Source organism: Muntiacus reevesi, chromosome 20, assembly GCF_963930625.1.
Source record: "Muntiacus reevesi chromosome 20, mMunRee1.1, whole genome shotgun sequence".
NCBI lineage: Eukaryota > Metazoa > Chordata > Mammalia > Artiodactyla > Cervidae > Muntiacus > Muntiacus reevesi.
In genome coordinates this window covers 33387851-33411106 of record NC_089268.1, presented here as the reverse complement: position 1 = coordinate 33411106, position 23256 = coordinate 33387851, and the positions used below count along the sequence as shown (strand labels likewise).

The 23256-nt window shown below is 39.4% G+C and overlaps 1 protein-coding gene across 1 annotated transcript in view; it reads right to left on the bottom strand.

Annotated features, from left to right (window-relative positions):
* Positions 1–1456: 1456 nt before the first annotated feature.
* LOC136151236 (cytidine monophosphate-N-acetylneuraminic acid hydroxylase) overlaps positions 1457–23256 on the bottom strand; it is an 80613-nt gene continuing 58813 nt past the window's right edge. The window contains exons 12-17 of the mRNA XM_065912181.1: positions 16531–16671; positions 12443–12617; positions 10623–10739; positions 5978–6093; positions 3454–3550; positions 1457–2490 (exon numbers count right to left, since the gene is read on the bottom strand). Coding sequence (XP_065768253.1) covers positions 3475–3550; positions 5978–6093; positions 10623–10739; positions 12443–12617; positions 16531–16671 — 625 coding nt within the window. The 3' untranslated portion in view covers positions 1457–2490; positions 3454–3474. The remainder of the gene's footprint in view (positions 2491–3453; positions 3551–5977; positions 6094–10622; positions 10740–12442; positions 12618–16530; positions 16672–23256) is intronic.

Below are 23256 nucleotides of genomic sequence, written 5' to 3'. Positions count from 1 at the left end.
GGAAATTCCCATGGACAGAGGAACCTGGCAGGCTATACAGTCCATTGGGTCACAAAAGTCTGGACGCAACTTAGCAACGAAACGACAGCTAGTATGAAGTTAAGCTTTGTCTGTAGAGGGCACTAGAGGAGCACTAGAGGAGGAATTGGTTTCTTTTTTTTTTTTTTTTTTAATTTTATTTTATTAGTTGGAGGCCAATTACTTCACAACATTTCAGTGGGTTTTGTCATACATTGACACGAATCAGCCATTGAGTTACACGTATTCCCCATCCCGATCCCCCCTCCCACCTCCCTCTCCACCCGACTCCTCTGGGTCCTCCCAGTGCACCAGGCCCGAGCACTCGTCTCATGCATCCCACCTGGGCTAGTGATCTGATTCACCACCTGAAATATGAGATGAGCAACAGCTCCCAGCTGCTAGCTGCTACCCTGGTACCCTGTAAAGTGTCTTTAGGATTGTGCAGTCTGCAAGTCACCTCCGTAAAGACGGCTTTCCCAGCATCCCCTTGAATGGTTCTGAGCTTGTTTCAAGGCATTGTTTCAAGGCTTGTTAGCCTTTCTTGGCAGGAACAGATACCTATCCATTCAGTTCAGTTCAGTTCAGTTGCTCAGTCGTGTCTTGACTCTTTGGGATCCCATGAACTGCAGCATGCCAGGCCTCCCTGTCCATCACCAACTCCTGGAGTCCACCCAAACCCATGTCCATTGAGTCGGTGATGCCATCCAACCATCTCATCCTCTGTTGTTCCCTTCCCCTCCTGCCCTCTCCACAGCATAAAGAAAACCAGCCCCTAATGCCAAGATTACCTCTGTGGGTTTCCATTTTCTCCTGATGTTGATAGCAGTGGAGATGGTGGAAAGTGGTTATACTCTGGGTATATTTTGAAAGTAAAGGTGATGGGATCTGCTGATGCAGTGGATGTTAGGGCAAAGTATAAAGAATGATTTCATAGTTTGGAAGTCATGGAAATGAGATCTGAGATATGAGAGAGGGAAAGAGGGCAGGTAGGGTAGAAAAATGACAAAAGGGGGTGATGTGGACACAGGTAGAAAAGAATTGAAGATGACTAAGAAGATAAGTGAGGACATGCAGGGTCAATGGACTAAAGGTCTTGGTAATATCAAAGAATTGCTGGAGTCAGGGTACCATAAGATGATAACTAGAGAGACAGCACGAAAATAAAGATAGGCTTGGTGGTAAGAAAACATCCATATTTAAAAATAATCTTTTTATTTGCTCATCATACACATTTTATCATATTCATATACTGATATACATTAATTTGTCAGTAATAATTGAATAATTTACTATATAGTATAAATCACAAAACATAGGTGGAATGTATGAAGTGAATCAGAGACATCAAATATCATATTATTATCTTTGTAAGAAGTAGATAATTATGAGATTTAAGGAGAATCTTAAATCTTAATCTTCAGAATTAAAGAGGTAGTATACATAATTAGGAAATCAGATTTGATATTCAGATCAATGAGAGGTTTGTGTGTACCAGAAACATCAATATGTAAAATAGAAACATAGTCAATAATCACATTCCTAGAGATAGTGTGATAATCACAGGAAAATCATCAAAAACTACAGACGTTAACAGAAACAGATAAATTAGTTGTGGGTTTCAACAATTGCAGCAGTGTTTTCAAGTGTTCAGGAGAGGACTTCTTAATTTTTTCAAGATGTAGGTCTTGAGTGTTGATTATTCTATTGACCTAGAAAGATTTTTGTCTATAGGACTCACTTTATCATTAGCTAGTGTTCATATTTCTTATTCAAAGATACCACTATTTGTTAGAATTTATAATCTACATTAAGTAATAAATTTTGTCACTGAACCAAAATTATTTCAGTCCCAATGAAATTTTACATCTTGATTAGCCTCTGCAGCCTTGTTTTGGTAAATATATGATTTCAACAAAACTTTTTCTAAAAGTGAAAACAGCTCATGAATGCTTCTTGCTCGATTATATTCATGGACTCTATCTGGGGAATCAATCTATTAAGGAACAAAATGTCTATGTTTACATTCTTTTTAATTACCATTTTAACTTTTTCTCTTTCTTATTTTATTCTTATAGCCCCTCATTTATCTATTTCTCTCCTTTCTTCTCTTCTTCTAACCCAGCGTCTGCTCCCCCCACCCCTTTTCTTTTCCTTGTCTTCTAAGAAATCTTTTCTCCTCCTGTTCTACTTCTTCTGTGCTTGGATTTACATCTCCTGTTGTCTTTGTTTTCCATAGAGAATTTGTTCCTATTGCATTCATGGGTTCTTTTACAGAAAGTTATGGACAGTATAATTAAAATATTAATAATCTGGCTATGTAGTGATCCAAAAACATATGTGAACATTTCACAAACACAACATTTGATTATCCATTGCTGATGTCAATAAGGCATAGTCTCTTTGGTATAAGCTTCATGTTCAAGATACAGCATCAATGAATACTTGAATTTTTCATGTAGCTTAGTATCCCTGTGAATTTAAAGATATTACTAATGAACAGCAGTATGAAACTCTTTTCAATATGTTTTCATTTTTTATTGCACTGAGGTGAATTTTTATTTTTAGTCTTTAGTTCAGGTTATATAGTCTATGATGCTTTAAGGTAAGTGAGACTCTATAGCTGTGCTGTAAACTGAAATGACTCTCCCTTCCAACTTTGTATAGATTCACCCTATGAGTGGTTATAGGTCCCAGGATTCTCCTGTTTCTTTCGTAAGGTTATTATAGTCAACATTTATTGTACACTGACCACGTGTCACTCACTCTTCTAGAAGGGTCTGAAGCATATTGACATAACCCCATGAGGTAGGTGCTATTATTATATTCACTTCATAGATGAAAATCTGAGACACAGATTCCCCAAAGGTCACAAAGTAGGTGACAGAACCAAGATTTTAACTCAAGAGGTCAGTTTCCACGTCTGAAATGTTGACCGCCATACAACTGCTTCCTTGATAAGGCAACTTGGAAATGCACACATCGACCTCCCAACAAGTGAGATCTTCATCTCCGCTCCCTTGATGTCCTTTCACCTATCTTTATTCAGATCTGCTCCATCTGCAAGACCTTGGACTTGGCGATCCCTCATTCAGCTGCCTCCTTACCTTCAATGCCTCCCACTTCTTCACAACTATAGACCCTCCTCAGCATCCCCATTGAACCTCCTGACTCTTTGTTTTCCCAGGGCCATTCATGCCTCACTCCTGCCTTCCCTTCCTTCTCTGCCACACCAGGAGGACCTGCCATTGCTCTAACTCGTCTTGTATTTTCCTACCTTTTAACTTCACTCACTCCTTCTGTCTGGATTATTCTATAATCTCTCCCTCCATTTCAGCTTATTAAAAATATTCCCCAACCTTCAAATACAAAAAAAAAAAAAAAAAAAATTGGGATGGATATAAATGTGTCTCCCAGATCCACAAGCTGCTTTACCTGGGAGATCTCAGGTCCTCTCTACCCATGGTACATCAGGAAGGACGTCCAGTCAGGTGGTGTTAGGGGGAGTTTTATTTGAAAGTGGTTCCAAAACCTGTAAAAGAGATAAAGCAGAAAAATGTGTTTTGGAAATGTCCATGCCCGTTGTTTTGCCAAGATCTGTCTGGTACCTGGTTCTCCGCTCTCCCTGAGACAGCATTTCTTGTACTGTTTCAGATATCCATGTATTTTCACATTTCTAGTACGTTAAATGCAGTCCCTTAAAATGTGACAACGTGTCTTATTTTTATTTGTCCATGATAGGCCTTGCTTTAAGGAATTCTCATATGTAAAATATAGATTGGTATTCTATGCACAAAAGCATTAGGACCCAGTATTGGTGAGGGTGCCGGTAAGTGGGCTGCTACAATATTTCTGGAAAGGTGAGCTGGCTTCCTCAGAGCAATCTGGCAGATGCATCAAAAGTCTACACGCTGCGTGTCTGTTGGATACTAGCAGCTCCACTCCTAGGAATTTATCCTAAGAAACCACCATGAAAGTATGCATGACACATCAACAAGTTTATTTGCCAAAACGTCATTTCAAATAGTGAAAAGTTAGAAACTTACAGGGTGCATCAAAGATTGTTCAGTAAACATGTAGGTACAAAAGTATACATAGTGCTGTCCCATTTTTGTTAAAAAAAACAAGTGCCTGTGACAAAAAATTAACTAGATGTGTGTGTGTTAGTCGTTCAGTCATGTCTGACTGTTTGTGACTCCATGGACCATAGCCTGCCAGGCTCCTCTGTCCATGGAATTCTCCAGGCGAGAATACTAGAGTGGTTTGCCATTTCCTTTTCCAAAAGGAACTAGATACCAAAATACAAATTGCCTCTCTGGATGGTGGGGTCATTTGTTGTTTTAACTGTTTTTTGTTTTGGAGGGTTTTTTTTTTTTTAATTTAAAAAATATTTTTAAAAAAATTTCCTGCAGTAGATATGTATTGGTTTTATGACCAGAAAAATATTTAATAAACTCATAAATCCCATTTTGAGAACAACAAAGATAAATTGGGCTATGACTGCTTTCCAAGATTTATTATGGAATTCTTAACTTACACTGCTCTTACATTTATGACCTATTTTATCAAAACAATATAACAAAATAGTCTTCAGCATCAGTATCCCAGAAGCCTCCAAGTGAAAGTGAAAGACTCTCAGTTGTGTCTGACTCTTTGTGACCCCATGGACTGTATAGTCCATGGAATTCTCTAGGCCAGAATACTGGAGTGGGTAGCCTTTCCCTTCTCTAGGGGATCTTCCCAACCCAAGATGGCATTATTTTTTTAAAGAAAAGTAACCTTCAAATCTCCCCCAAAGTTGCTACATTTCCTTTTTTTCCAGAACAGGAAATATAAGTCCTGCTGAAAATGAACAAAACTTGGAATGTTTTTTAGCAGGTAAAATGTTTGAGGTTCATCTATGTGTCCCAACACTAGGGACCCCAAAGATAAATTAATGAGTAACAATGCAAATTATATATGTAATAGGATGACATTAAAAAACAACAATAGCCTCCCCTCCCCAACTATATGGGACATTTTATTGAGAACAAATAAAGTTACTGAAGTGCTCATGCACTCAGAAATAGGCCTGGAATGATACACATTGTAGCCTGATCAAGTGTTACCTGGGAGAGTGGGTGGAGGGAACAGCAGAAAACAGATACAGTTTTCTGGGAGGTGTGGGTGGGGGAGGTTTATTTCTTTTTATTTTATATACTTCTACATTCTTTAAATGTTTTAAAAATCATTTCAAAACATTCAAAAAGAAATAAAAAAGAACATTCAAGACATGCCTGTGCTTTCGAGCTCAAGGCAGAAACTAGATAGTAGGCTTTGCTTGTTTAAAATTAAATTCCTGAACTTTTCAGAAGGTCAGTGGTAATGATAAGAAAGTATTCTCCCTCTTGCTGATTATTTTGTAAACATGAAGAAAGCAAGTGGGCCTTCCTGACCCTTAACTCAGCTAGTCCAATGATCGTCTCAAAGACATATACAGGTTTGCAATGAGAAACTTGCACAGTTTGAACGTGTAAGCAGGTAGAGATTCAGAGGGCCATTCCCCTTAACCAAATACCTCACCAAAGTCATGCTCAGAGCTGGACACTGACAAAAATGTGTGACATAGGAAATGATTGTCTTCAGTGATCAAGTCTTTGCACACAAACAGCCCCTCCTTGTTCCTGTCTCGGCCAGGCACACCCTTTCTCTCTTATAATGCCCTTCCCTTTCCTGTACCATGAACTACTTTCAAAAGAGACTGAAACATATTTGCATGAACGTAGAAACAACGACTCTTTAAAATGTTATTTTCCTAACCAGATTTGCTTTTCAACAGATTAGCAAAGAAATAAAGCGCTGATGGTGGAATTGCCCACATCCATCAAAATTCGGGGGCAGAGTCAGCCACTGACTCGGCTTATACACCCACAGCATCCTCTGCAGTGGCTTAGGGCACGGCAGGCATGTTCAGACTTACAGATGGTGGTATATGTCAGGATCCCGCTGGAGCCTGGTTTGGAATCCTATATACAGTTCGTCCCAGAGCAGACCATTCTTCACCACGTGTCTGATGACGTCAACCCGGCTCCGAATCTGAAACAGATAACGGAACAACTAGCAGGGGCGCCCCAGACAGCACAGAGCATCGGTGTCAACCCCTGGTATCCCTGAAAGAGGCAGCTGTCTATAAGGCAGGGGTCTGAGAAGTCAAGGAGAAAAGTCTACTGAAGTAGACATCACAGGCGGAGGTGGGGAGGGGACATCTGACTGAAGCAGAAACAGAGGGAAAGAAAACAGGAAGTGTATCCGGAGCTGGGGGAGCAGAGTGACAGACAGCACAGACAGAATCAGACTGCTGGGCTCAAATCCACGGTCTAGCTGTGTGATCCTGGCCACCATTCCGTGCCTCAGTTTCCTCATCTATAAAATAGAGGTAATAGACAGTCCCTCAAGGGACCGTGGTGAAGATTCACTGAGTCAATGTACATAAAATGTGTAAAACAAGGCCTGCCACTGAGCAAGAGCACATTAATTCAGTGGCCAAGGCCCTTACCTTTCAAGAATCCCAACTCCTGACACAGGATCTGTTGACTAGTCAAAGGTGCCCAGGGTTAGGAGACAAGCATAGATGGTTTTGAGTCTCAGCTCAGCACTTACTAATCATGTGACCTTAACCTTGCTAAGCCTTGGTCTCCTGTGTTACTGTTGTGAGAAAAAAAGAGATATTTATGAAATAAAAGGGGAAAAAAAAGCACAAAGTAGTGTGAAGGGAAGTTAACTAAGGTTGGACATGGTTTTAACACTTCACTGGCATCCTTTTTCAGTATCCGACATCACATTTTTTCTCCTGATAAGTATGCTAATACCAGTAGAGGCAACTTTATCATAAATGACAGAATGATTAGAAGACTGGCGTTCGGATTTATTTCTCTTTCCCACACCTTTTTGAAAAAACAATGACATCCATTGTGAACTGAGAAGGTGAACACAGGTCAAAGGATCTCTTATTTTGCCAACAGAGACTCAGAAACATGACTGCACAGCTTGTCAAGTTGAGGAAAGCCCAGCTAAGGTTCAGGATCAAGATTGAATTCCTCGCAGTGGAGGAGAGAAGGTCTTTCATTATCTTTCAAACTAGAGACAAGCATGTGGAAGAATCAGGCAGGCTTTGAGAAATGTTTGGACTAAAAAATGGAAAGGTCTTTGTGGTTTGATTAGATCTGGGGATGAGGGAAAAGGAAAAAGGTGAAAAGCTCTGCTTCTAGCTGGAGTTACTGGTGGGTTGGGGAGAGGGGAAGGAGGCACTAAGATTGCCAATGATCAGACAGAAAAGAGCAGTTTTAAGAGAACAACGATGTGTTGAATGTTGAACAATGAGGTACAAGGATTTGGAAATCCAGGTGATATTATCTAGTAGGCAATTAACTCTAATGAATCCAAAGCTGGACAGTGTTGGTGGGAGCTGGGCAAATTCTGGATTTTTGGAGCCATTAGCAGAGAAGTGGTGATAGCAAATGTGTTCACCCAGATACAGGCTTGAGAAGATGAGTGGGTTGAGCACAGAACCCTGATGGAAAACAGGAGATGTAAGTGGTGGCTGGAGAAAGAGACCCCAAAAGTATACAGAAGAAGAGAAGTTAGGAGGCCTAGTGCACTGGAGCTGAGAAAGGACTTCTAGTTCAAAATGATGGACAGATCCCATGCATAACCTGCCTTCCACCCATTTCTGGATGCAACTGAAGTTGCTAACAAAGCAACTGTACAAGCATGAGCCGCCACAATGAAGAGGAAGTGAAGTGAGTCGTTGGCAGAAGATTTCAACTAATGAATGTGAACGTGGAAAGCAGGTAGGTGAGTGGCATTAAAGAACAGGGCAGAGGTGGCAGAATCCAGGAGAGTATGAGAAAGGATATTCAGATTTGGAAAGAGAAGAGGTAGGTACTATGGATAACAGCAGGGGCACAGAACACAGAATTATGTACATGAAACAGTGAACACCCACTTCCCTATGCTTACACATGGTTCCGGGGCCAAATACCTTCAGACAGTTCTCTGACTAAATGGAATCAATTTTACAGGAAGACTGAAGGCAGGGAGTGTATTTGTGATGCCTCATCACAAATACAAGGACCTCCACATTTTGGTATTTAGGAGTCCCCCAAGCCTAATCGCTGGGTCCTCACCTTCATAAACTCATTTGAGTGCTCCCTTGTCCACATACAATCTAGGTTATAGTTCATAGCCTACTCCCTTTTAAAAAACGGAATTAGCCTTCCACATTTATAAATATAGATGTTTCACATGAAAATCCAGATATCCAAGTTTTCTGGAAAATTCAGAGGATCAGCTGGAGCTCAGTGGGGGCACCTCCCCTCCCACGCTTTCCACTTGACTCAGTTCCCACTCAGTCCACCTGCTTAAAGATCTGCCTGGGGTCCATCTGTGAGCATTTAAGCATGTAAACCCCACCTTCAAGTAAAGCCTGCTGGATAATAAGTCTTACCCATATACAGAGAGCCCTGAGTCAGCTTGAAAAGGTCTTTTTTTTTTTTTTTGTAAATGTAGATCAATCCCTTAATTCTTAAAAGTCACCTACAGTGGAAGGAAGGTCAGCCTGGGATAAGCAACATTACACGCAACTAGAGGCCAAAGGAGCAATGCCTTCAGGTGTCCGTGGAAAGTGACTGCCACCCGGCATTAGGTGTTCAGCAAAGCTGTTGTGCAAGATCAGGCAGGAAAGTACTTAAAGGGTAGCTCCTGTGTCAGCTTTCTTCAGCAGATACCTAAGCAGAAAATACCACAAAGGAGGAAAGCAAAGAAGTGAAGACATGGGTGGGGTCTAGAAGAGGCTGAGGGAGGTCACTGGGTGACAGATTGGCGGCAGACCTAGAGAGGAGCCCATCCAGACCGGAGCAGGAGCTCCTGAGAGCTCTAGGAGCCGGACATCTAGGAAAGATGGAGAGTTGGCATGATAGAAAATATATTTACGTGTTTGAAAGGCAGTGAATGCCTCCCCTCCAAAAAAGGCAATATGAAAAGGCTCCAAGTGTCAAGAGATGGAGTTCTTCCAAGGATAACCTCTTTAAACAAACCTCAACATACATAAACCTCACTAAAATCCTGAGATATAAAAGCACTGAGAGTCAAAATAGGGACAACCATGTATGCGGCAGGCATGATGATTTGCCCCATGGTGTGGTAAGTCTGCTCATTTGTATTGAAGAGAGCTGTTGCTAGCTTTATTCAACAGAAGCAATGTGAAAAGCTGTAAAAACAAGCCTTTTTTTTAAAATGACATATTTTAAATGAACTTGTGATTTTAAAAATTCCAAGGAAAAATCTCCCTTATGGTTAACAGATACCTTAATTTATAAGTTTCGTAAATTCAGATTTAAGAAAATGCAGTGGCTAAATATACAGACTCTGCAGTTAGACCCCTTACTGTTAAAGCCTTCAGCATGATTTACAAACTGAATGACCTTGGGCAGATTATTGAACCTCTCAGCATGGCATTTTCCTCATCTGTAGGGGAGTATAGTAAAATCAATTCCTATCGTGGTTTTTATATTAAATGACTTAATATTTATGAAGCTGGGTTATGTATGTGTTTGGTAAAAAAAGCAATAAAATATCAGCTTCATTTTGCTTAAAATGGGTGTTTCATGTAGCATTTTCCTACATGTGAAAACTCAGTTTTTTAAAACCCCCAAAAAAGGCAGTAGATTATTGGTTTTACTAAAGTCTCAGCATAGGATTCTCTTCAACAGCAAGTACTAAACATAAAAATACAAATCCAATTATTAAGATGTAGTTTAAGAACAGGTCTATTATATAAAGGTACATTTAAACCTGTATAATTAAGGCATATGGCACATGTTTAATATGCTTAAGGGCAGACTATACACCCTCCTAATCTATTTAGTGATTCTTACATGAACATAGAACTTAAAATTACAATCCATGCTCATATATATTATGTCATTTGATGATCATAAAAAAATTATAAAGTAAGAAGAAGCCCCATGGAAGGGGGAGAAAAAAAAAAAGACTTGAACAGGGATTCAAAGGCTCATAGTCAGTAATCCTAATCAGCAGGCATAGGGAACCCATACCAGTCTTGACGTTGTGTCCAAAGCCCCAGCTCTTAACAGCATGCCTGACTTGGGCTAGGGATCTGCTAAAAGTTGGAACTCAACAAAATATGCGTTGGTTTATGTTGACAATTTTCTGTAGAAAGCCACCAGTAGGATTTGTTTGTGGAAGGAGGCATTGCTGGAGAAAAGGTAAAGGGGCAGATAAAGATCAATGCTTGCAGGTCTGCTAACAGCACAGGCAGGTCAGCTGTTTGGAAGGAAGCAGGTAGAAAAGCCAGTCTTTGCAAATGACTCAAAAAGAAGCAAGTATGGAGTTTAGTTAAACATATTCTTTCAATATTGGCATTTTAGTTGCAACAAATGTAGCATGTTAAAGTAGTATGTTAACATTCTCTGTACTATCCTTGTGACTTTACTGTAAATCTAAAGTGACTCCAATTTTTTTTTGGAGTAAATTTAAAAATTTATTTATTTAGGAAGGAAGGGAAGAAGGAAGGAAGGAGCATTTCCAATGGTGTTGCTGCTTACTTCCTCATATGGATGTTCCCGGCTTGGTCTTTCTTTTGGAAAGGATAAATCTAGAAAGTCAACCAAATAGTCATATCCTCCAGGAAAAGGGCTGAAGTCCTCATCTGTCTCAATCATCTGTGCAAATGACAATATGGTAAAGGGGAGAAGCATATCAATCTGGTGGTCAAGATCCTCAAAAAATTCTAGAATGTGCAAGCAAATGATAGCAATGAAGTGGAATAAATATAAAAAGAGGCTTGCCTCTCTCTTCTCTCCTACTCTCCCTATCACTCTACGTGGCTCTCTAACTCTCTCTTCTCTTTCCTGAATTGAATTCTAATCCTACTCTTCTACACTAGCCAAACTGCTTCATATCACTAACTGCATTCAAATTTACAGAGAAGGTTATCATTGTCTTAGATATATGTATAATTAGTATACTTAGTAATTAGTAAGTATAATTGGTAATGAGCTATCAAATACCACTGTAGTTTGCAAGCTAAAAGAAAAATAAAACATGGAATGTGTCTCACCATCATCTAGCAGCCAAACATAAAAAGTATCATTGAGAATTCCAAATATTTTCTCTTTTTCACATTAATCACTCAAGTGAAAATCTCATTTAGACCAAAGTTCCTCAGGTCTTTGGGTTTCAAAGACAATTTTCTAAAAAAATATTTGGGAGCTAATAGAGGCATCAATATTTCATTTTGCTAAGTGAGGACTTAAAAAAAAACACTTACATCTACTATCCTTTTATTTCATTAAAGGAAGAATGCTTTCATGCCTCAAAAATAGAAAGGACTAATTTTGGAAGCCTGGCATGCTGCAGTCTACAGGGTCGCAAAGAGTTGGACACAATTTAGCAACTGAACAACAACAATCTTGGAATAATGACAATTCATCCCAAGAAAAGAGTTGACATCTTTGTAACCATACTCACATGCATCCTCCTTTCATTACTGACTAGCAAAAGCTTTGTCACAGCCTGGCACTGACCCCTGGGTAGCTTTTTAGGACTTACTGATTTTGAGAATACTAAGTATTATCTGCTACCAAATATTAATGTTCAGGGGTTGAAAGGTAAACTTGAAACTAATCCTCACCCTAAGGATAACCAATCTTTGTTTCCAAGGGTATAATGTCATCCATTTCCTGATGTGTTCCCTAAACTTTGCTCCCCATGCACAAATTCAGGCACTAAATATAAGTGGGATAAAATATACAGATAAAATATACAGATAATCCCTCACTGCAGGGATTTCCAGCCCATTTCAGACCTCCTCTTTCTCTTTCACCCCCTGCTTTTTGGTACATATTTTGCTTTGGGATACAGCCTCAGTTTTCTGGTGACCAGCTTACAGCATGAACCACCTGAGCCTGTAAGCTCTGTGTGTATATGTCAGGGCTAATTTAAATTCCAGGCTGACCATGGGGTTGGTTGCTTACCACAGCTGCAGATAAGAATTACCCACTTCCCTGCTGCTACAGGAAACCACCTCTCTGGTGGAGTCCACCTGCCAGTTTCACAGTTTAAATAGCTTCTTCTGCCATACAAACACAGCACAGCAAAATACTGACAAAACAAAAACAGCTAACACATGGTGATAGGAAGAAAAGAAGTGCTCCCAAAGAGAAACTGAGCTGGATCTCAGAATGCTTCCTATGAAAACATTTTCCAAACAGGATTGCTTTAGCACATTGTCCCATCGATTCTCTGTGAGGCAAATGGTAGGACTTAAAAAATGCTTATTGAGAAACAAATTGGAATATGAAGGGGTTTTCATATGCTTCCATAATACAGGAAAGCAAAGACAAATAGTATTTCATAAGCATACCCTGACCACCAGGTTATAATCCTTAAATCCAGCCCAAGTGAAGTATTCTTTTATCCAGGATGAGTGACGAAATATTTCATCTCCTACAGCAGCATTCAAGATTTTCAAATATGGTCCAAAGTCCCAGGAATCCTTGTAAATTTTAGTCCCCTCCGGAGGCTCAATGATGCCTTTGCTTAAAGACAAAAAGGTGAGAGAACAAGGAAAGAAGATAGCAATAAATAAAGGAAGGAAGGCAAAAGCTAACACTTCAATTTCAACAGTCAATCAGAGGAACAGCTTTTCCATCATTCAGGTGGTACCCAGGGGTCCCACAGAGGTGCCCTGGGGGATACTAACCGGTAGGGCCCTTCCCCAGCCTTAACCAGAATAAAGTAAAGTCGGTCAGTCATGTCCAACTCTTTGTGACCCCATGGACTGTAACCTACCAGGATCCTCAGTCCATGGGCTTTTCCAGGCAAGAATACTGGAGTGGGTTGCCATTTCCTTCTCCAGGGGATCTTCCCGACCCAGGGATCGAACCCGGGTCTCCTGCATTGTAGGCAGACGCTTTACCGTCTGAGCTACCAATAGCTCCTGTTAATTGTCTATTGTGACAGCTCTCGAAGTCAATACATTTAAAGATAAAAGTCCTTATCTGGAAAAAAAACGTTGGAAAGCCACTGATGTGGACCCTTTCAGCTCAAATCACTAAATTATGGGAATGTTGAATATAATATGGTCATGTTGATTTTGTAGAAGCCTGCTCACACCTGCCCTGCCCCACCACCTCCACTAGAATATAAGTTTGATGAGAACAGCAACCATGATTGGCACACAGAAAGTGTTAGTCATGTCCACCTCTTTGCTACTCCATGGACTGTAGCCTGCCAGGCTCCTCTGTCCATGGGAAATCCCAGGCAAGAACACTGGAGTAGGTTGCCATTCCCTTCTCCAGGGGATCTTCCTGACCCAGGGATCGAACCCTGGTCTCCTGCTTTGCACGCAGATTCTTTACTGTTTGAGCCACCAGGAAGCCCAGCCATAGAAGGGGCCCCATGAACATTTGCTAAACCTAGGAATGACTTTAGCCTGTCCTCGAGATATACCCAGAGTTTTGTGTCTTTAATATATGGTCATCTTTCTGTACTAATCAAAGCTGACAGACAGATGGGCAACTCTACCTGGAAACCCAGTCAGCAATATGGATGACAGTTCTCTGACATTCCTAAAGCTGTCCATCCAGTGTGAGCATGGATCATTGCATGGGACATGGAAACTTGAATCCTGGCAATAGAACAGAATGTGATCGGGATGAGGAAATGGGCACCTAGCTAGTAGAGATTTGGCAACTCTGGCGCTTCTCAAAACAACACTTTTAGTCCATTGTTTGACCAAAGCTAGAGATGCACTGGTTTTGGTAATAAATTACTTGTCAAATCCTAAAGTTTCTAACTTTTAAATGAATCTCAAATCTGTTTTCTCAACTCCTTGCCTCATCTCAGTTTATAGCCTCACTAATCTCTTGCTGGATAGAGCCTCAGCCTCCCAGCCTTCCTGACTCCAGTTCTTCCCACTGTGGCCTCTTCTACATGCTCTTCTGCAAACTGAAATGGGTTTAAAAAAAAACAACAACAACACAACGCAGTAATGTTCCTTCCTCACTTTATAACTTTCTCAAGCTCTCCTTACTCACAGGCGAGTTCCTTGGACTGTTCTGCAAATTCTTTCCAGCCCTGGCCGGACATGGTATTTCTGTCTCACCCTTTCCCTCGCCCTTCACTTACTGCCCCTACACTGGGGTGGATTTCACTTCATGAGGGAAGGACCTCTTCACAGCTGTTTGCCTGTACCCACTATGATGCCAAGTTTGCAGAAGGAGCTGAGTAAGTTCTTTCTGAATGAATGGCATACTATTTACTTACTCAAAGTAAATATATTTACTAACGCAACATTGTAAATCTACTATATTTCAATAGAAACTTTTTTTTTTTAGAAAACAAACAAACAAAAAGAAGTATTTGCATTCACCAGACTCATGACATTATTTGCACCTCCCTTCTCCAGCACGTGCCAGAATCTCGATCTTGCGCTCTCTTAATTACTCTCTGAAACCTCCTCTTGATTTCTAAGGCACAAATGCTTTCCTGGACACATTTACTGTTCTCTCCTACCCCCTCCTCCCCTCACAAGAAGGCAGAGTTAAGCACTTAGTCTCCCTATATCCCTTACTCTGTGTCTTACATTTGAGAATCCAACAACAACCAAACTTCTTGTTACCCTGAACGCTTTGGTGTGACTTGATGATACAAATGCAGATTCCCGGGCTCTGCCTCCTATCTACCCAATCAGAATCTTAGAGGGTGGAACCCAAGGAGCTACAGTTATCCAAGTGACTGGAGTTATTCTGATACGCTTTTAAATTTGAAAATTATTACCATAGGATACATCTGGGGAACTGGAGAGAGAGGATGGAGAATTCTGCAAATGCCAAACGCCAGACTCTTGAATGCCCTGCTAAAACCTGAAATAATTAAAAACTTTTCTCACCCCTGATCTAGAGAATACAAACTGCTTTTACCCTTGAGATACTAGGGAGATTCTAAGGAATTTTAAGCTGGGAAGGGGACAGAGTTTTGCATTTAAAAAAGGTATCTTTGGCAGCAAGGCAGAGTAGGGGCTTTCAAACTCCTTGCCTGTGATCCCAGTAAGGATTCTATTTTACATCAGGACTCCCACATACCAAGGGCACTTGTGAGACAAAAGTTGCCTGAAATAATACTATCCCTTGTTATATTACTTGGACGATGTAGTCAGGTCTATTCAATTTTACTCTATTACATTTTTCTAAAATGCTGGTTGTGGTCAATGCCATTGATATTTACAACCCAGCAGTGGATTGTGACCAGCACAGGATCAGGATGTGCTGAAGGATGGATCAGAGGAGAGGCTCAGGGAATCTAGGTGAAAAATTATGAGAGGCTAAATTAAAAGTCACAATGGAAGAACTAGAGTGATGGATTTGTGAGAGATTTATGAAGCAGAATTGACTAGATGTGGCAACCAGTTGGGTATGGGAGGTTAGCAAAAGGTCATAATCAGCTGGCTGCACCATTCATGCCAACTTTGCAAAGGTAAGGCCAAGGGAGGGGTGTGTTTTGGTGTGTCCAGTTTCCCAACACATTTAGTCCATTTCTTCATAAGGGTAAGGAACTAACAGTTTCATTTGGCTCAAAACAAGTATTTGTAAGGGGCTTCCTAGTGGCACAGTGGTAAAACATTCCTTGGGTTGGGAAGATCCCCTGGAGAAGGAACTAGCAACCCACTTCAGTATTCTGGCCTGGAAAATTCCATAGACAGAGGACCCTGGCAGGCTACAGTCCATGGGGCTGCAAAGAGTTAGGCATGACGGAGTGACTGAGCACATATGCAAGTATTTGAAAAATCTAGACCTGTGACATCAAGGTTGACTTTTCCTGAATGGCATGCCCAGTGCACTGTTTATTGTTCAAATGTACTGTCTGTGGAATTGGTAGTTGGGTAATGTTTATGCTCCTATGAAAACTAACTCTCAGGCTCATTGTTTTTCTTTCTTTTTTTTAAAATATAAATTTATTTATTTTAACTGGAGGCTAATTACTCTACAATATTATAGTGGTTTTGCCATACATTGACATGAATCCGCCACAGGTGTACCTGTGTTTTTCACTTTGAGCTGTATCAATTATCCTTCAAAGAAAAAATTTCCTTACTCTTTATCTCCAAGGAAGCTTCTGAGATGAGGAAAACACTTGGGTAACTATTATACAGGATGAGAAAATTATTTATAGGACTGAGAAAAAAATTCAATCTTTCATCCCCTAGATTTGAAAGATATTTATTTAATAGTTTTTATTTGAATGGTAAGACTTCTGTTTAAAAAAGTGATGTATGGATATTAATTCATGATAAGTTTAGGATGCTACTCAAAAAAAAAAAAAACCAAAACCTTAATATTCCTATGAATAGGGACCTACCAAGGGGCCATAAGTACGTCCTTTATTTTCTCATAAAACTGGAAAAAAAATCCCTGAATCATTTTTATTCTCTATTAAGTATTTAAGCCAAACCTGTCTGTGGGATCCTTTAGCATCCTTCCCAGATCAAGAGTGGCTCCAGGTCGCGGCGTCCATGTTAACACATCAGAATTTTTCTTGATAAGATTGTTGAGTTCATCTGGGTCATTTTTGATGTTTGTTTCCTTAATATACCTGAGAAATAAGGACATTCCCATGTCAGAAAGCTTATTCTCAGTTGAAATTCTGATTAGAACAATGACAGAATTTTTGTTTCCTCTGCATTCATACTTCCCAATCCCCCTCTACTTACCTCAGGAAAAATAAAGATTATATCTGGGCTAATGTTCCTAATTAGGGAAGAGCTATTAGCCAAAGAAGGTTGCATTTATAACTTGTTTTTAAGTAATAATCACATAGTGATTGGAACTGAAGTTAGATAGAGGGAGACTATTATAAAGAGGTGGGAATAGCACACTCATATTTTATTTTTCCCAGATTTTTTTTTTAAATTGAAGTATAGTTATTTACAATAGTGTGTTAGTTTCAGGTGTATAGAATATTGGTTTGTCTTATCATATTTAATATTAATTAAATATGGTGGTGGTGGCAGTTTAGTCGCTAAGCTGTATCCGACTCTTGCCACCTCATGGACTGTAGCCTGCCAGGCTCCTCTCTCCACGGGATTCTCCAGGCAAGAATACTGGAGTGGGGTGCCATTTCCTTCTCCAGGGGATCTTCCCAACTCAGGAACTGAACCTGGGTCTCCTACAATGCAGGCAGATTCTTTACCAACTGAGCTATGAGGAAAGCCCTTTAATTAAATATATAGATGATTAAATATTATCTGGTATGTAAATGCTAAGCAAATAGCATGAACTAATTGTTTTTATCTTTACAACCCACAAATAAGATACCTGCCATTATCACTCTCATTTTATACAGAAAGAGACTAAGGATCAGAGGAGCCAGGTGACTTGTCCCAGATCAGCAGTGTTGATCCAGCTCTCTATCGCCAGAGCAGGGCTTGATCTTCCCAGGAGGCCACAATGAGGAGCCTCTCCCCAACTTTAGGAGTAAAGTCTGATAAATCTGTCCAACCCCTTCCACCATGTAAGGTTATATTAAAAAAGATAGGCATCTATGAACCAGGTAGCAGGCCCTCACTAGACACTAAGTCTGCCAGCACCTTGATCTTAGACTTTCCAGTCTTCAGATGTGTGAGAAATAAATTTCTGTGTTTTATATGCCTCCTCCCAAAAAAGTCTTTCCATTCAAAACCATTAAAATCCACTGGTTAGAAAAGAGCACACACAAATCCTCGGTCATAGCCCCTCCTGAGATCTAGTTTCTCATTGTGTTATTGATCAGAGCTGAGTATCTCCCAAATTTAATTACAAACCACCGTCTTTCTGGAAAAGTTCTGAGTCATCAATTTCAATGTTATTTGGGAAGGTAATTGTGGTGGTGCTGGAGTCAAAAAAGAGAGATTCAGAGAAACCGGCTTTGTCACTGTACTTCATCAGACATGGGTGACCCAAGCATTTTTGTTAAAGGGAATTTTACTTTCCTGTGCTACAGCTTGGCTACCTAGACTGGATAGATATTTTCAGCCAGATATACAAACATGTGTAAGCATTGCAATTTCATAGCTCCAAGGTGACTTACATTTTTTATGATCTTGGGATCAATTTTGCAGACATGAGTAAAGATGTCTGTCCACCCAAAGATGTCTAACCACTTCCTTCTTGCACATGTGAATGTCCTTCCACCGGTACAGCCCTCAATTTGAAGCAGTCTCACCTCTTGTTCTCATCTTCCTACCTCTCTTCTCAAAATGACTCACTAACTGGTTTCCTTGCCTCCTGAGAAACATGACGCTATCACATTACTCTTCCTAAAACACAATGTGTGGCGTTCACAAAATTCTTTAACTTCTTTGTCTCTATCTCTAAAATAATAATAAAATTGATACACATCCAGATGCTACCCTCTGAGGGGTATTGTGAGTACCAAGGGTAACATCTGCCATCCACTAATACACAGAAGAATAGCTTTGTAATCACTTTAAATGCCAGCATCATGTTAAGTGGTCAAGTGTCCCATCGGTAAGAAGCCATCACATCCAGTTCTTCTCCAAGTTCTCACAATGCGACCTCCTTGATATTTCTAGGATCTGAATTCTCTCCTCAGTCTCCAATGTTTTTCATCAGTCCTTTTGAGATTGTTGTAATGATTTTCAAACTGGTCTCCAGGATCGATATTCCTATCTCCCTTCCCACCACACATACGACCTAACCTCCCTGGTGCCCATCTGATCATGTCTCTGCTCATTGGACCCCTTTCCTGGGCTCCTCACCCTTAAGGATAAATCTAAGTCATGTGGAGTGGCACACAGTGGTGTTCACTGTCTGGTCCCTCCGCTCTCCCCTCCCCGCCTCCTCAAACACCTGCCTCTGTCCCCAACACTGAACAGCAGTCTCTCATCTCAGCATCTTTCTTTCTAACAAGATAGATCAGGGTTTACTGATACTTCAAAACTTTGTTTCAATCGTCCCATTCATAGTTTCCAGTAGTCATTTTCTGACTCCCACCTGTATCCCACTGCCTTCAGAACATGCATGTGCCACACCATTTATCATTCTACATTATCATTCTTTTTCTCTTCCAACTCTGAAGACAATCATTTCATCCCTGGTTCTCCAGCACCAAGAACATGCTGCTCAATAGATGAATGAATGAATGATGAACAGTATTGATCAAAAGAAATTGTTATTTAGCCTTAGACCAGTCTACCTGAAAATATTTGGAAGATGTGAGACAGCTACATAATATCAACAAGAAGTAATGAAGGGAACATAGGACATATTAATTGACAAGACACACGTAGATATGTCACCCAACAACATAGAACTTCAAACTGGAAGCAGTCAGGTTTTAATGATGAGACACATGAAGCCCAGAAAAGTGAGAAAAAAAAAAAAAATTGGTCCTAATAAGTGGTAGTAGGGAAGAGCCTAAATTCCATGTACACTACTTCTCCTATTGTACTCTGAAGCCTCAGTTGATGGGAAATTATGGTCAGCACTTATAGGATTTTGCCATAAAAATGAATCTCAAGGACTATTTCTTTACTACCCAACAAATTTACACATAAATGTACTCTGAGTAGAATGACACATGCTTTCCCTGTCTGCTTATGGGAAGTCCCTGCCCTTTGTACACAAAATGCTCTAGTTATTGATCATAAAGGGGATCTTCATGAAGCAGATGGCACTGGTGTTTGCTCATAAAGACACTTATCGTTAACAGCTGAGTAACTGTGTGATGAAATAGATGCTCTATGTAACTGACAGAATCTTGTAAAAAAATTACAACATCTATAAGATTTTAACATTTAAAATAATAAAGCTATGCTTCAAGATTTACTAAATGAATAAACTGTATATTTTGTTTCTTTCAAAGGGTTGTGACTCATACAAAATGTGCATATATTAAGATATGCACTGCCTTACAAATATCATCTAAATAAACATGTAGCTTTAATTAATATGGCTGAGGTGTTAAGAATAACTGTTTAGGTTTTTTAATTTTTAAGATTACTTAGATCCAATTTTTGGACTGTTTGGGGTGATCAGCTCTATGAACTTTAACATATGTGTAGATTTGTGCAACTACCACTGCAGTCAGGATACGGAGCAGTTCTCCCTGCTTTATAAACTGTTCTCTCAAAACTCCCTCGTGCTGGCCAGTCAGTCAAACTCTCCCCTCAGCCCAGCCCTTGGCAACCACCAATCTGCTCTCCATTCAGGAGTTTTGCCTTGTCTTGAATGTCATATAAGTGGAATTACACAATTTGTAATCTTTTGAGGCCGACTTCTTTCGCTTAGCGTGATGCCTTTGAGATTCATCTATGTTGTTGTGTATATCAACAGCTATCTGTTCTTTATTGCATTTATAGTGTGGATATACTATGGCTTGTTTATCCATTTACCTGTTGAAGAATATTTGAGTTGATCTGATAATTATGAATAGAATTACTATTAGTATTTGTGTGTAGTTTTTGTGTCCAATAAAAGTTTAGTTTCTCTAGGGTAATTACCCATGAGTGGAACTTCTGGATTGTATGATAAATGTGTATTTAAAGAAACAGTCAAACTGTTTTCCAGATAGCTATATCATTTTGAATTCTCAACAGCAATGTCTGAGAAGTCTTATTGTTCTGTATCTTTGTCATAATTGGACAGCGCTAATCTTTTATTAAATTTTATTAATTTTAAATCTTATTTTATTTATTAATTTTAATTCTATTAAAATTTTATTAATTTAAATAACTTATTACTTTTAATTCTTATTTCATTGCGGTTTTAATCTGCATTCTCTAATGGCTAATGATATAGGCACATCATTTCTTATGCCTATTTGCATCAATATATCTTCTTTGGTGAAGTATCTGTTCAAATATTTTACCCATTTATTACTGAGTTCTTTGCTTCCTTACACTGAATTTTGAAAGTTAATTATATATTTTAGACACAAATTGTTAATCAGATATATGACTTGCAAACATTTTCTCACAGTCTGCAGTTTGTCATTTTACTTCCTTAGCAGTATCTTTCACAGAGCAAACATTTTAGTTTTGATAAAGCCCAGTGTATTAAAATTTTCACTTAACTGATTGTGCTTTTGACGTCATATCTAAGAAGCCTTTGCATAACCCAAGCTCATGAAGATTTTCTCCTATATCTTCCTCTGAAAGTTTCATAGTTTTATATTTACATTTTTATTTATGACTCATTTAGACTAATTTCTGGGGATACAGTGTGGGGTGTACACTGAGGTTCATTTTTTGCATATGAATGTCCAATTGCTCAAATAACATTCTTTGAAAAGACTATCCTTTCCCCATTGAACTGTTTTTGTACCTTTGTCAAAAATCAAATGGCTATATGTAGGTGGATCTAGTTTTAGATTCTATTTCACTGACTTATGTGTTTATCCCTTCATCAATATCATGCTGTCTTGATTTCTGTAGTTTTACGGTGAGTCTTACAATTGGGTAGTGCGGTTCCTCCACAAGTGTCCCTCTAGAGTTATTTTCCTTTTATCTGTATAACTTTCTTTGCCATTGGTCTTCAAGAAGCTCTTCTTGTAACAAATTGTCTTAGTTTTCCTTTCATCTGGGAATGTTTTTATCTTACCTTCATTCTTGAAGGATATTTTCACTGGAAATAGAATCTGTGTTGACCGTTTTTTTCCTTAACCACTTCAAAAATACTATTTTACTACCTGATGGTCTCCATAGTTGATGACTAGAAATCCAGTTACTTGAATTCTTCCATGAATACAAGGCATTCTTTTTCTCTTCCCGTATTTCTGTTTTTCCACAGATACAGACTGTCTCTCTACCTCTCTAAGCCACCTGCTCCATTCTTAACCTTTCAGGCAGAGATCCCTTTTATGGGTCCCCTGCAAAACAGTTATTTCCTTCTCACACTTTAGGTAATAGATTAAAACACTTCAAAGGTCTATTATTTTATCTAATTCCTCTTCTCTGGTCAAACCTTAGACTAAAAGATCATCCCTAAGGATGCTTAACTTATCTGCCTTCAGACTATAAGGTTTGACATGAAACACTTAACATGAAGCCAAATAAGGAAACCCTCTGGGTCTTGTTTTTTTTTAATTCAAGCTCAGAAATACTTCCTCACTGACCTAACTTTAATATTCTCCAGTGTCATGGGGTAAATATTTCTATCAATTTTGTACTTTTCCCTTGAGTGACCCATAACTAAGAACATGAAAGTAATAGAACAACATACTGTTTCACCTTCTCCAGCAGACTCTCTCAGATTGATCTTGGACATGCTTTCTCTTTATATCCTTTAACAGAGGCTCATCACTGTCCAAGACAGTGTGGCGTGCGAAATATCACCACAGTCCAGCCCCTCAGTTCTTGGGTATTTCCATATAATGTGATGTGTGAAAGCTGTGAATGGCAGCAAAATCTTTTTCTCTGTTTCTTTTTCCATAGTTTCAAGGACAGAACTGATGTTCAGTCAGAACGCATAATAGTTGCTAAAATACTGAAATGGTTCAGTGCCATTTGATTCAGAGCTACCTCTCTGACTGTCCTTTTTGCTGTCCCAGTCATCTGACCCTCTCCTGGATCTCCTGGCCCTCTCTCATGACACCAAGCAATCAGAACAGGTACCAGGTAACGCTGGATCAGGTTTGGAGACTCTACTCCTCCAAACTTCATGTGAACATTAAAATGAAAACCTTCAAACATTCTCAAAGAAATTCTCACTGGCCTCCAAAAAATACACTTGAAAAACAAGATCTAGAAGTTATGCTGCTGCAAGAGAAATCCTTTCAGACACTCAAAAATGAGAATATAACTTGATAATGATACAGTCTCTATTCTGAGATATAGTGTGGTGTAGAGAAAAGAGCTCCAGAGCTAAGCATACCAGGATTCATTTCTTAACTCCAGTGTTTCCAGCAGAGTGATTTGGGCAAATCTCTTAACCTCTGAGTTTCAACCAACTTGAACAGGCATAATGATACCTACCTTACAGTGTCATTGGGAAGACTAAATGACTTGATTAAATGCCCCAGTTCAATTTCTAGTGAATACTGAATACATATAACTTGCCTTTATCCTTTCCAGGATCCTTCTGGACAAAAATCTATCTGGATTAACTCTAGCTGCCAACCACTGCTTTCATTCATGCTCTCCATTCTCAGGCAGCTTGTTAAATAAACTCCAGACTCCTA